Source organism: Sinocyclocheilus anshuiensis, unplaced genomic scaffold, assembly GCF_001515605.1.
Source record: "Sinocyclocheilus anshuiensis isolate Anshui unplaced genomic scaffold, SAMN03320099.WGS_v1.1 scaffold2229, whole genome shotgun sequence".
NCBI lineage: Eukaryota > Metazoa > Chordata > Actinopteri > Cypriniformes > Cyprinidae > Sinocyclocheilus > Sinocyclocheilus anshuiensis.
In genome coordinates, this window is record NW_015552799.1 from 140,488 (window position 1) to 155,264 (window position 14,777).

The 14,777-nt window shown below is 35.8% G+C and overlaps 1 protein-coding gene across 2 annotated transcripts in view; it reads right to left on the minus strand.

The window, feature by feature from the left end:
• Positions 1-4,845: 4,845 nt before the first annotated feature.
• runx3 (RUNX family transcription factor 3) overlaps positions 4,846-14,777 on the minus strand; it is a 66,788-nt gene continuing 56,856 nt past the window's right edge. For both annotated transcript variants that reach the window (XM_016459690.1, XM_016459691.1), the window contains 2 exons: positions 14,354-14,422; positions 4,846-6,149 (listed from right to left, as the gene is read on the minus strand). In XM_016459690.1, the coding sequence (XP_016315176.1) occupies positions 5,635-6,149; positions 14,354-14,422 (584 nt within the window). In that variant the 3' untranslated portion in view covers positions 4,846-5,634. The remainder of the gene's footprint in view (positions 6,150-14,353; positions 14,423-14,777) is intronic.

Here is a 14,777-nt window from a genome sequence, read left to right on the forward strand (position 1 = left end):
ATTAAAAAGTAATGCGTTACTTTACTAGTTACTTGAAAAAAGTAATCTGATTATGTAACTCGCGTTACTTGTAGTGCGTTACCCCCAACACTGGCCACATGTTTATAAAGTTTGTGTTAGAAAGAGAAACACTTTCCTGCATCATGGTCTGTGTATCAGTACTTCCCTTGAGCTTTAGTTAATTAAAAGCTTGACGTTTATCTGCGCTCTATGGGAGAGTGACTGTAACATGGGGTTCAATAGGAAAATAAAAGTTATGATTCTAATTGTAGTGTTTATTTGAAACCAAAATATAAGATTCCAAAAAAATGAATGACTGGAAACACCAACAACTCACTGATGTTACATTCATGATGGACAAGACAGATAGATAGATAGATAGATAGATAGATAGATAGATAGATAGATGGACTGACAGACAGACAGACAGATAGATAGATAGATAGACAGACAGACTAGATAGATAGGATAGATGGACTGCAAAAAAAATAACAAAGTCAAGTTTGTGCAATAACAGCATGTTCCCTTACAATGCCAAAAACATGACAGCAGAGTCCTTATGTTGAAACGCAGCACACACCAGTCAACCCTGTCATATTCACTTAAAGGGGTCCTATTATGCTCTTTTATAAAGTCTTGATTTTGTTTTGGGGGTGTACTAGAACAGGCTCTCATACTAGGTTGTTGCGCCTGGTCGGGAAATGTCGTGCCCCTTACCATAGAGCTTCTGTGTAAATATTGCGTCAATATCAAATCAATTTGAGCGCGATTTAAACCTTGACGATTGTAACCACTCTAAGTTAGTCGCCTTGTGAAAACTAGCGTGTGTCCGACATAGTGATAACACTCGTTGCCTTCTCTAGTGCAGCTCAACCAGGTCTCGTCCCATTCGTCGATCTTTGTGATATCACAAATCCCGGAAAATATGCGTTGTAGTCCAAACGAGTCGTTCGTTGTAGTTTTTGAAAAGTGATTTCTGCTAAATAAAATATCTCCTTTTGAAGTGGACTTTGAGCTTTGTAACTTTGCAGATCTTTTTTATGCTCAAACAGCAACATTACAGACTAACTAAAGTTGAAAAAGTGAAAAAGCAGAATAGGACCCCTTTAACACACCTCATTAGGTGAATTCACTGTCTATATTTACATCCTGCTGAGGCTGATGCAAGTGACCACAACCAATTGAGTCTTTTCCAGTAATTGCCTGTTCTGACAGTAATGCCTGCTGACTGCATTTGAACACGGTCTGAGCAGCAGAACTCTGTGTTTGTGTCCTGAGGGGTTTCAGATGGTACAGTTAAATCTGATGAACCGTGTGAATCTTCAAACATCGTTCACATTATGTGAAGATATCGAGCAGCTGCTGTTTGTCAGGTGGAAGGCGTGAAAACTGAGCTCAGCTATGATTGTGTGAAGTGAGAACCTGTTAGAGAACTTCAAGTTAAGTGACAGAAAGCACGTCCACACGTAAACATACTGACATTCATTTAGAGAAGGAAGGTTTGTCAAGACAAGCTTTGAATGTTGGCTTGACTGTTTGAAAAAACTAATCTTCACATTTGAGGGTTATGAGCAATGCATGTGAAGTTTGACAGTTTAATTTGAGACAATTTAATTTATTTCTTCAGCTGCATTTACATGTAGTCATGTAACAGATTTAGCAGAGTATAATTGCTATGATTTGTGTAGAGTAAAAGCTTTTTCTAGGCCACTTACACTACTGTTTAAATGGGGCCTGTCAGATTTATTTATTTATTTTTTTAAATTGTACTTTTAATCAGCAAGGATGCATTAAATTGATCACAAGTGACAGTAAAGACATTGAAAATGTTACAAAGATTTCTATTTCCAATAAATGCTGAACTAATCAGCTTTCCATTCATCAAAGAATCATAAAAAATCTATCACAGTTTCCACGAAAACAACTGTTTTCAATATTGATAATAATAATAAATAATCAGCATATTAGAATGATTTCTGAAGGATCATGTGACACTGAAGACTGCAGTCATGATGCTGAAAATTCAACTTTAATCACAGAAATAAATTAAAGTTCATAAAATATTAAAATAGAAAATATAGTAATATTTAGTCATATTAATATAGTAATAAAGTAATAATAATAGTAATATAGCAATATAAAATATTTCACAATATTAAAGTTTTTACTGTAATTTTGCTTAAATAAATGCAGCCTTGATGCGCATAAGAGACTTATTTCAAAAACATTAAAAATCTTACCAACCTCAAACCTTTGAATAGTGACTTTCAAAAAATTGTATTTATTTGTTTATTACTACTTTTTATTTAGTACTGTAAATATTTTGTGTAGACAAGTTTGTAGACTATGTAAATGTACATCGTTTTAAAAGTTAGAAGTAGTTTCATTTCTGTCTGTAAAACTATAAGTGACAAAAATATGTCAGACCTTTAAACTTACATGATCTCAAACAAATGACACCATTGCATTTTGGAAATATCGAGGAAATTTAATTCGTATAACTTTTTGCGGCATTGTAAAATCAATGGCTGAATTACAAAAACATTAACAAGTAAATACAATTCTAAAATCACAAGCAAATCCTGATCTTTTTTTTTAAATGTTTTTATTAAAATGCGTTAAAAAATACATCATTAGCACACAATGAAGGAACAAAAGAGCATATTTCAGAACCCAAATTACAAACATACAATGACTGAAAAAGACAATTTGTTCTACAGGAGTGTGTTGTGCTTTTTAGCTCTTTCAGCATGATTAGAATCTGTGCATTTTACAAACACCACCGACTCGTGGCCTTCAGTGATATTCACTTCACTGGCAACATCTTGGGTTACGTTCCAAAACCTGTTGAGCATCATTGACGCCTACATAGGCATCTGCCTTCAAATAAGTGACTGATCTGGACATTTCACATAGGGAGAAACCCACAGGCCTATTTAAGTTTTGGTACAGATTCTGTGCTGCCTATGTAGGGAGCTCAGTACTCTTAAAATTAAAGGTTCTATAACAGCGTTTTCTCAGCAATGAACCTCAAAGAACCTTTCAGTAAACAGTTCCTAAAAGAACCATTTTTTCCTGATTGTGAAGATCCTTTTCCGCTATAAAACGAAGGTTCCATAGATGTTTTTTCCAATATGCCAATAAAGAACCTTTATTTTTAAGAGTTAGGTTTTGGAACAGAACCTTAAAGCCAATGGACTGTTCAAGGCAACACACAATAACGATCAGTACTGATACTGTGGAAATAAATAGATATGTTTTTGGTCTTGTTTTGGGCCAGCAAATCTTAATTTAGCTAGATTTGGATTCTTAAACCATCTCAGTCATAATCAACGATCACAACAAACTCTTTGGTGAAAATACGACTGTTATAGGATTTGATAGCCACAGACATAAATAGATCCAGACCGAGGCACTGAGAGAGAATCATCATACCACACGTCAGAATTGCAGAAGCAAATAGGGTTTCTATTACCCAGAAGTCCTTGCAGGAGAGAATCGACTCCTGCTTGTAACTAGACCAGCTCACATTTTGAATCCATCTTTCCTGTAGCCTACAGCTTTAGGCGATAATCAAGCAGAGGCACAATGGGACGGAAAATAACCGCCCACATAAAGGCATCAAAGCGGCCGTGAATCAAGCTGAACACGGGCACTTCTGCTTGGATAACAAGGCCTGAAGGATGACCGATGATTGCGAAAGGAGATACGTCTCTCTTCATCCATCTTTCTACCTGTTTCATTTGCTCTTTTTGGGGCTCTCGGCCCTCAGGTGATGGCAGCAGGTGTGAGCATGGGAAAAACCTCTGGGTTATGGGCTGAAATATTCACTTACACCTGTTACCTGAATGAATGTGTGTGTGTGTGTGTCATGGCCACTTTACCCTCTGTCTATGAGCTTGTGCATGGTTTTGTTATTCAAATAATCAAGGCCCGATCTCCTTTCAAACGTGCCCAATTATTGTCTCTGATTTCAGTCATTCCAAGAACAAGGTAGGAAAAATAGACACATAATGTAGGTGCTTAGAGCAACATATTTTTCACACTTTAGAGACGTGGAATGACAACAGGTGATTGTTGGACTCTTTGGCTTGAGATGGTTGAGGCCTTTCAGGCACATGACTAAATATCACGTGGAACTCAATCTGGTAAGAATGTCTCCATTATGTGGTTTAACAAGGACATAGAACATCTTAAATAAATGTTTTAGTGCATTAAAGCTGCATTGGAAAAACATAGACATTACATTAAAATTTTTTTATAATTTAGAAAGAATATATTACAGTAGCACAACTTCCAATTTTATATTAAAACAAAGAAATAAAAAAAAAAAGAACAGTAGAAAAAAAAACAAAAAAACGAAATGTTTGTGACCCGGAAACACATCCTCTTTGGCTCAAATAAATACAAAATAAAAAAAATACACAAAACATGAAACTGAGCTCAAACAAATCCGAAGAAAGTCTATAAAAAGTGATCAACACTGAGGAAAAAAAAAAAAAAACGACGAGTCTCCACAAGTTCAAAGGCAAATTAATTGTTCGTGATATTGGCAAGCAAGAAACAAAAGAGAAAAAAAATGAAACACCTGTATGTCTTTGGATGATAGACACTGTTTTACATTTCTACATATCGAGAACCTCTAAACGGGTGAATCTCACGAAAACACGTCCAGATCACATTTCGCCCTAAAATCAAAGCAAAAGATATTTTTGCATAACGAACATGATGCCTATATTTATGTAAATTTAAATGCTTTGCAAATGAAATAATATATCCTTTTTTTTACATTACAGTAATGAGAAACTTTTTTTGCATTACAATAGTAAGAGTGTAAGGGTCAAATGTGCATCGTTGTGATGAAAATGCAAATGCAAATGCAAAATGAATGGTTCTAATTTAAGCATCATTTTCTTCATGCAAAATATAATTTCTCATTAAATATGACCTGAATATGTTCCTGACAGGTTTTGTGATATTCACCCTAAAATCCGTTTGAATGAAAAACCCATTGGCATAACATCTCACAAAGCTCATACTGACCCACACTTGTACTCAATGATCACATCTCATCATTTCAAGTTGGGAAAGTACCTGAAACTTGTGGGAAGCATTTTTGTTTATCATCATATTTACACATTGAAAGTCCCACAGTCCTGCAGCTCTGTGAAGCTCTTTCATATTGTTTGCACGACACTTTTTTGTGGTTGCAAAGCACTCTGGGAATTACAGCTTTCAGGCAGATTGGTTTGTAAGGCTGGATGAATTGGCTTTTTTCAGAGACAGGCTCATCAGAATATGTCCATGAAGCACCTGCCTTTCTTTTCTTTGGTTTTTCAGCTTTTTTAGTAAGAAAAGTTGCTGATATATTACTATGGGATGCCTTTTCTTATTATTTTTTAATTATAATCTTTCTATATACACCTGATTTTCCTGTGAGACTTGTGTCCTCCTTTAGTTTTGATCCCGTATGGAGCATCCAGAGCAAAAGCTCTCTCATTTCTGGTCACTGGATCACTTTGGTTGTCTTAGAAGCGACTGACATGTCATAGAAGCAAATAAACGATCAAACATGCAAGACTTTTCACCTGTTCTCTTAATTTCCTCCTCTTCAGTCTTTCTGCACACTATTTCTCAGTAAGGCCTCCAGACGGACTCGTCTATGCGTGTCGATGCACTCATTGCTGTGGGCGAGTTGCTGTGGCTACCGTCGGCATCCACACCGTCGCTCTGGTTGCCGAGGCTGGCGTTGAGCAGGCTGTTGTTTCCACCTCCGGCTCCGCCCGCCGCGATACAGGACGTCAGCATGCGGGTGGGCGACCTGTCGCCTCCCGATCCGGTGCCGCCGGTCGGAACCATGGAGAACTGGTAGGAGCCGGATCCGGTGCCGTAGTACAGGTGGTACGGTGAGGAGTTGGTCTGGAAGTGGGAGTTCTGGTTCTGGTTGCCAGGGTATGGAGGCGGAAGGTAGGTGTGGTAGCGGCTGGAGGTGGGCATCCCGGCCATGCTGAGACCGCCGATTCCAGTGCTGGATGGGTTGGCAGAGTAGGTGAAGGGACCCGGATAATGCATGTGTGAATCAGAGAAACGAGGAGCCGTTAATGGAGAGAGAGACGGGAAAGACGTCCTCTGAGGGAACAGATCCGTACCTGAACGACAAAGATAAAGAAAGTGTCACTTTAATATTTAAACAACAAAAAGAGTAACAGAATGCAAGTCATGTCAACAAGATGCCATGCTTTTCCCATGATTACTAAACAATGTTTACATTTTTAATAATTTTTTAAAAATTCAGACCAAGACTGAATTAAAGCTAAGAAATAAAATATAGATTATTTACTATATATTTTTTTAACTTAACAATATATATATGTATATATATAATTTGCATAAAAAGTAATAAATTTAATAAATTGTTAATTAAAATAAATAACAATTCTAAATGTTTGTGATCACCTGTCTGTCTTTGGATTATAGACATAGTTTTACATTTTTACAAATCACAATTCATCCTAAAATCAAAACAAAAAATATTTTTGCATTAAAAATGATGCCTATTTTTTTGTAAATTTAAATGATTTGCAATTAAAATAATTATTTTTCCACAATAATGACAACAAGACTTATAATGCTAAGAATTTGAACAATATATATATACAACAAAAAAAGAGTAATGATATGTCCACATATTTTGGCCAAAACATTTTCATGCTTTTCCCATGATTACTAAATAGTGTTTACATTTTTTTATTTAATTAAAATAATGTTTAAATTAAAATATTTAAAAAGAAATTTGAACAAGATTGAATTGAAGTTAAAAATAAAATAAAGTTTATTAAAAAAATATGTATTTAATAAATTATTAATTCAATAATTGCAATTATTAAATATATATATAATCTTACATTTTTATGACATTGCTATTTATATTAATATGTATATGAATATACATTAATCTGTCAAATGCATCACATGAACTACTGCCTCAGAACTCTATTGATACACTGATCTTACGCCACCTAGTGTCATTAGTGAACTCCACATGATCGATTGATAAACTGTAAAAGTAAAAACAGTTAGTGCAATCCTAATGTTATGAAGCTGGGGAGGAAGAAGATGATGAAGACTGGTATACTTAGTGTATATAGTGTTCACGTCCTGTGCGTCATGACTTTACAAACAGGTGTAAGAGAAACGTCTGTGCACCTGCACACAAGCACAAACTGCTGCCTGTTTCTGCCAGTTAGTTTTGTTTTCTGGCTTTATTTTTCTGCTTATTGGCCACATACGAGCAGGGGCTTCTGGGATACTGGAGCAGGCTTTGGCATGCCAGCGCCTGAGGGAGGAGAATGCCGTCTGTGCGTGCCACTGACTCGTTTAAAACGCTCTCCCCCCGTTTGTCTGGGGCACTGGGTCCATTTGCAAACAGAAACAGAGAAAGAGAGAGAAAAACATACAGCTCCATTTCAATTTCCTCAGACCATGCTCTCCCTCTCTCTTTCTCTCAGAGGGGTGTTGACTTTCTCTTTTACCCGTTTGGGGGGCCAGAATCTGATTTGCACTAAGGAGAATTCAAGATTTCAGCTGCCTTGATTGAACTGAAATGGTCACAAATTCCTGCCAGTCTCCACAGTTTTACTTGCGTGCACACACACACACACACACGTTGTGTTTCCATGTTTTATGGGGACATTCCATAGGCGTAATGGTTTTTATACTGTACAAACTGTATGTGCTTTTGCCCTAGACCAACCCTACCCCTAAACTTACTCCTTACAGGAAACTTTGTGCGTTTTTACTTTCTCCAAAAAACTAATTCTGTATGATTTATAAGCTTGTTTCCTCATGGGGACCTCAAAAATGTCCCCACAAGGTCAAAATTTACTAGTATTACTATCCTTGCGGGGACATTTGGTCCCCATAACGTGATAAATACCAGGTACACACACACACACACACACACACACACACACACACACACACACACACCAGACGAGATTAATTACTAAAAGCGGAAATCTGACAAATGAGTTGAGAAACAGCTGCAAACCAGATATAACAGCCAAACTGTAGACGCTGTTTACCCTCATTACCCTCACAGACACACATTCACTCAGACTCAGTGTCTCCCTCTAGTGCCTAACAGGATATTTACAACATGAAAGGTTCCAGAACAGAGGTTTTCAACCTTTTCAAGCCCCTTGGTGGCTTAACCATAAAAAAAAAAAATAATAATAATAACAATAATAAAACAACCCATTATTGAGCCCTTTTTGATGACCAGTGCTCTAGAGAGTTACTAGTTTGCTGTGTTTCTCAGCAGAACCATCTCACACATGATCTACATTAGTCTCAGTGGAAAATGTTTTAAAAACTTAGAAAAAAAGAGCAGGAAACCATGTGGTATAACCCATAATTTTCCACTTTTAAATATTACAGTTTGATGTTTCTGACAACATTTAAGGGAGTGAATTCGCTTTTTTTTAACCAAGGATTTAAATAGAGGTAGATTTTTTTCTTACACTCACATTGGCCTTCTCATGTTTTATATTAATATCAATATTACCAATAATATCAATGTTAATATTATTAAAGTCTTATTATTGGGAAAATAACAATTACAAATATTAATTAACATGATTAATAAATAAATATTCATAAAAATACAATTTTCTGCAGAATCAATATTAATATTTTATATTAATATAATATAAAAGTAATGGTTTGATTTTTCTTGACAACATATTTTTTATCCACACAAAATTTGGGGGGTTTCTCTTACACCCAGTATTTTTTATTATTTCTCACATTTGCAGTGTCATGCGAAATATAAATATGAATATTAATAAAATTGTTATGGGGAAAATAACAAACATTTCTAAAGAAAAATATTAAATATGAATAAATTAATTAATATAAAAATGGTTAATGGGAAAAAAGTTCTACAGAAACAATATTATTATTAATTTTAATGCAAATATTTTAATGCTAATATTAATAAAAACTTTCAAGGGACATTTGGTCTTGGCACAACCAAGCCATGATGACTACTGAGGGGAAAAACATCCTTCAGTGCAGCACACCAGACGAGATTAATTACTAAAAGCGGAAATCTGACAAATGAGTTGAGAAACAGCTGCAAACCAGATATAACAGCCAAACTGTAGACGCTGTTTACCCTCATTACCCTCACAGACACACATTCACTCAGACTCAGTGTCTCCCTCTAGTGCCTAACAGGATATTTACAACATGAAAGGTTCCAGAACAGAGGTTTTCAACCTTTTCAAGCCCCTTGGTGGCTTAACCATAAAAAAAAAAAATAATAATAATAACAATAATAAAACAACCCATTATTGAGCCCTTTTTGATGACCAGTGCTCTAGAGAGTTACTAGTTTGCTGTGTTTCTCAGCAGAACCATCTCACACATGATCTACATTAGTCTCAGTGGAAAATGTTTTAAAAACTTAGAAAAAAAGAGCAGGAAACCATGTGGTATAACCCATAATTTTCCACTTTTAAATATTACAGTTTGATGTTTCTGACAACATTTAAGGGAGTGAATTCGCTTTTTTTTAACCAAGGATTTAAATAGAGGTAGATTTTTTTCTTACACTCACATTGGCCTTCTCATGTTTTATATTAATATCAATATTACCAATAATATCAATGTTAATATTATTAAAGTCTTATTATTGGGAAAATAACAATTACAAATATTAATTAACATGATTAATAAATAAATATTCATAAAAATACAATTTTCTGCAGAATCAATATTAATATTTTATATTAATATAATATAAAAGTAATGGTTTGATTTTTCTTGACAACATATTTTTTATCCACACAAAATTTGGGGGGTTTCTCTTACACCCAGTATTTTTTATTATTTCTCACATTTGCAGTGTCATGCGAAATATAAATATGAATATTAATAAAATTGTTATGGGGAAAATAACAAACATTTCTAAAGAAAAATATTAAATATGAATAAATTAATTAATATAAAAATGGTTAATGGGAAAAAAGTTCTACAGAAACAATATTATTATTAATTTTAATGCAAATATTTTAATGCTAATATTAATAAAAACTTTCAAGGGACATTTGGTCTTGGCACAACCAAGCCATGATGACTACTGAGGGGAAAAACATCCTTCAGTGCAGTCTATGGCAGTTACGGCCCTGGTACTTTACTAAGGTGGGAAAAAGCGCTGCTTTAAAGTTCAGCAGTAATTTTTCTAAATGAAAATAAATGGAAAAAATTAACATTATCTTGTGAACGGCCCCTATCAAATGCTGTTATCCTTCCCCATTGTGTTTTCGCCCATCACAGTGATCAGTTCAGTTCGCCGTGTTCCACTAGCCCACAGTCAAGCGTGTAACCCGGCTCACTACAGAGGTTTGCTTCATTTGACTGCTGTAGAAACTGATTTTGTTTGTTAACAGAAGAGCAAGCAGTAGCTAGTCGGCAGGAATTGTGCGTGTTTGTGTGTGGGATCAGGGTTCTGGTGAGGATGCAAATCTCGGCCCTCACCTGTAAAATGGCAATGCAAAAGCAGACGGATTACACCTGGACCAGGCAAATCATGTGGCCAGGAGAAAGAAAGACATGGAGACATAAAGACTGAAATATACACTTGAAACTCTTTATAATCTAATCCAGTCATGTATAGTTGCTTCAGAATATAGGATATCAAAAATACCACATATCCAACAATCATACAATGATGTGGATCCCAGACTTGCTTACTAGTTCATGGTTTGAGTTTCTACTATGTGGTTTTATGCTCAACTGGTGACACAAACCCACAGGAACCAACCAAACAATCACTAGATGTAACTCAACTATGCCATATACAGCGGCCTCAAACTATTATTTTTAACCAAATGGTGTTGCACAATAAATATTAACATGTTCCACTAAATGTTTGATAATTTGTCTGAACATCTACAATTTAAATAGTATATCTATTGTTTTTTAACCCAGCAACATTCTTTTTGTAAAATATCTTGCTTGATTAGCATGTTTGTGCTTTATATATAGACTGAGCATCGAGACACTGATTTTTATCAAACTAATATATGTGTGTGTGTGTGTGTGTGTGAGTGTGTTTATTTATTATATATAAATTACATTATTATAAAGAATGATAACACAAACACACTTTACAACAAAAAGAATGTTAAAAACAATAGATATGCTATTCAAAATCTAGATGTTTGGACAAATTATGGTTGCAATCTCATATATTTATAGGCTATTTTTCCAAATGACAAACCGATGGTTTACAAGCAGGTAGAAAACTGGAGCTGGGCTGAAATGGCTAAATGTTTGCACTGGATGTTGATGAATGATAACTGAAGGTAATGGCATATCGCTCCAACAGGCAGAGAACCTGAGACGCAGGCAAACATGTAGATCTTGTGTGTTTATGTTAGAGCTGTAGTCCATAAGACAACACGGCACGTCGCATGCAAACTAGCTTATCTCGGACATGTGCCGCGCTGCCATCTCATACATCAGCACGGCTCAGGTTACCATTCACAAACATTTGATACTGTACTGGAGATTTACAAAGCAGGTCGTTGATTCTGGACCTGGAGATGCATTTGTGAATAAATCAGGAATGCTTTTTTTTTTTTCTCCAGTGAGGAATTTTGACCTTATTGACTCTAAAATCCATTTGTTGAAACGATTGCATTATTATTGATCAAAAAATCACAATTATTAAGCAGCTTTTGCTGTTCTAGGACATTGAAAGGAATCAATATTCTTTCGGAAGCAGTTATTATGAAATAGAAGAACTGTTGGATCTCATTATTCCTGTAGGCGTTTCTGATCATTGCAGTTCAGAGCGGTGAGTCAACATTACACTCACGCAAGTCTGCAGCACAGAACACATGGTATCTGAACCCACAGCACAAATCAAATCTATTTAATATCACAATTGTTTCTCATGGACAGCAATGGAGAGCAAAAGTAAACTCTCCTACTCCTCAGATGTTTCTCCTAAGAAAAACACCTCAATAATCTCCTCCAAACTTTCAGGCGAGTTCTCCACACGAATGCAAACATTTCTCATCAAGTTCTTCTAAGCCCAAATGATCTGAGCTTTTAACATTCACTGTGTTACACAATAATTTATCTATTTTAAGGACTTTTAAGAGAAACATCTGAGACAAAATTGGTACTTAAAGGGATAGTATACCCAAAAATGAAAATGGACATCATTTACTCACCCTCATGTTATTCCAAACCAGTATACATTTCTTTCTTATGTGAAACATAAAAGAAGATGTAACCGAACAGTTTTGGGTCCCATTGACTCCCATAGTAATTTTTGTCCATACTGTGGAAGTCATTGGGACCCAGAAGGGTTTGGGTTTACTAAAAAAAATCTTCTTTTGTGTTCCACAGAAGAAAGACATGAGGGTGAGTGAATGATGACAGAATTTACATTTTTATGTGGACTATCTCTTTGAATCAAACATTTAAAAACTTCATTAAATCTTATGATTCTAAAATGTTTAATATTTCTGTATGCCACCGTGCAGAGCGAAATGGCGGAAAGCGGACGTGAAACTGAGGAGGAGTTTATGGCTAAATGAGAAGCTACCTCTACAATCCGGAACTGATTTGGTCAGGGCTGTACAGTGCAACAAAAAAATCGATCTGTGCGATGAATTAATGTACTACAGTAGCACGTGCGCGACACAGTTTTGCATGTGTATGAGCTTTTTTACAAACCTCTTGTCCAGCAAAGAGATTTATTGACATACTTTTACTCCAAATTCACTTCATAACATTAGTCGAGTGTTTGAAATAACTTCTTTTTGTGACCAGATGTGGTTTCATATCACAGAATGAGGCAGAAATCATGTTACAGTATTCTAAAAAGTGATAAAGGCTATGTTGATTAACGCTGCATTATACATATACTTTATTCTTATAAAAATACCCAAGATGGCTTGAAGACCACAGAGAAACCATATGTTGTCACAATCGTGTGTTTAGTGTCTTCATATTTGATTAGTTTAAGTGTGAATCTATCTTCTTTTTACTCAGCTACAGCAATAGCTGGATGTCTTTGTCCATATTAGGGATTTCCTGGAATATCATCAGTTCTATTACTTCTGTGATGCATATGTGGAGTTTCTGCAGGAGGGGGCCTTCTGGCTTCCAGTATGAATGAAACAGACATTACATTACGTGTGTGCTCACAACACCCTATTTTGTGTAAAAATAGAAAAGATAATCCTTCTCTCTAAAGAAACTGGAGTTTTTTTTTGTCTCTCAGTGGATGCATATGAATTATCTACTGAGAAACATGTATGCCAGATCAACCCATTTTATACTACTATTTTTGATGAAAAAATGCATATATATATATATATATATATATGTGTGTGTGTGTGTGTGTGTGTGTGTGTGTGTCACCCTCATAAATAACTACTGAAAGTACCGAATGAAATTATACACTCAGTTGAGGAGTGACAATATTTTTAGCTGCAGTGTTGCTTTTAATAAACGTCAAATATTTCCTCACATCACAGAGCATGAATTCTGATGAAACTGTCATCTGGTGTTTTGAAATATGCCACCTGATACACAGTGAGTCTATTAGAAATAATAAATCAGTCAAAGTGCAATTAAAGAAAGCTATAACTTAAATGTCACAGGGGCTGATGTGACAAAGGGAATCTTGTGTGTGTTTGTGTGTGTTGGAGATAAAAATGACTCAGCTGGTTTGGATGTTTGGGGTTTGTGGGAACAGGAAGGGCAGGAATTCTGCGTCGCCGTGGGGAAGGAAAACCGTGCCAGAACCAGGTACGTGGCTGTGTGTCCATAGCAGCCAGAGTTTGTGTGAATGTTTTCGAGTGTTTATATGTGTGTGTGTGTGCCAAAGCAAGTGTGTGTGTGTATTTCATACACACATGTTTATTGATGTTTCTGGGTCCATTCATGTGTGTGCGTGTGTAAGCAAAAGTAGATAATTTTTTATATTCTGTTTGTTTTAGCCCCTCCACAAAACACGTTCTGATTGGATCATTCATTTCATGATTCACCTAATATGAGGGCAACACACCCACACACACATCTGCATATTAAAGAAGTCATCTAAATGGTATGTGTGTGTGTGTGTGTGTGTGTGTGGTTTTTGATTATCTATATGTTACAGTGATTCATACTCTCATTTAACTTCCAACAACATAAAAGAGCACCACTGAACAATCATGCCAAATAAAAGCATATTCCTGAAACAGTATGGCTAAGAAATAGATAAACACAAAATGGAAATAAAAAAGGTCAAAGATGAACTATGTGTGTTTGTAAGGTCTCTTACTTGACCAGCGTAAGTCGTCTTCCACTTTGCAAGTCTTCAGGGCAGAAGAGTCAATCTGATCTGGCCATATAAATTGCATTACTTTTAAATTCTTGCCAGTGTTTAATCATTCAGCGCCCGTGCGCTCTCCTGATGCACACTTGCAGCGCACACACATAATGCCAGGTTCACATTACTCCGTTTGCAGTGCGTATGTGGTGCATATTTTTTCCCCGCTCATGTTAACAGATCAATAACGCGTGCACACTGCACACAGTTGAGGTCCGACAGTGTGTTCAGGAGCGGTGCGTCTGCAGCAGTGCAGAGATCGTTTCCTCACCGAGTCTATTGCTGCGCTGCAAGTGATGAATTAAAGTAACAGAGCATTGTTTGCAGTAAATATGAACATGGATTGACACGAAAATGTAGTAATTACACCATAAAT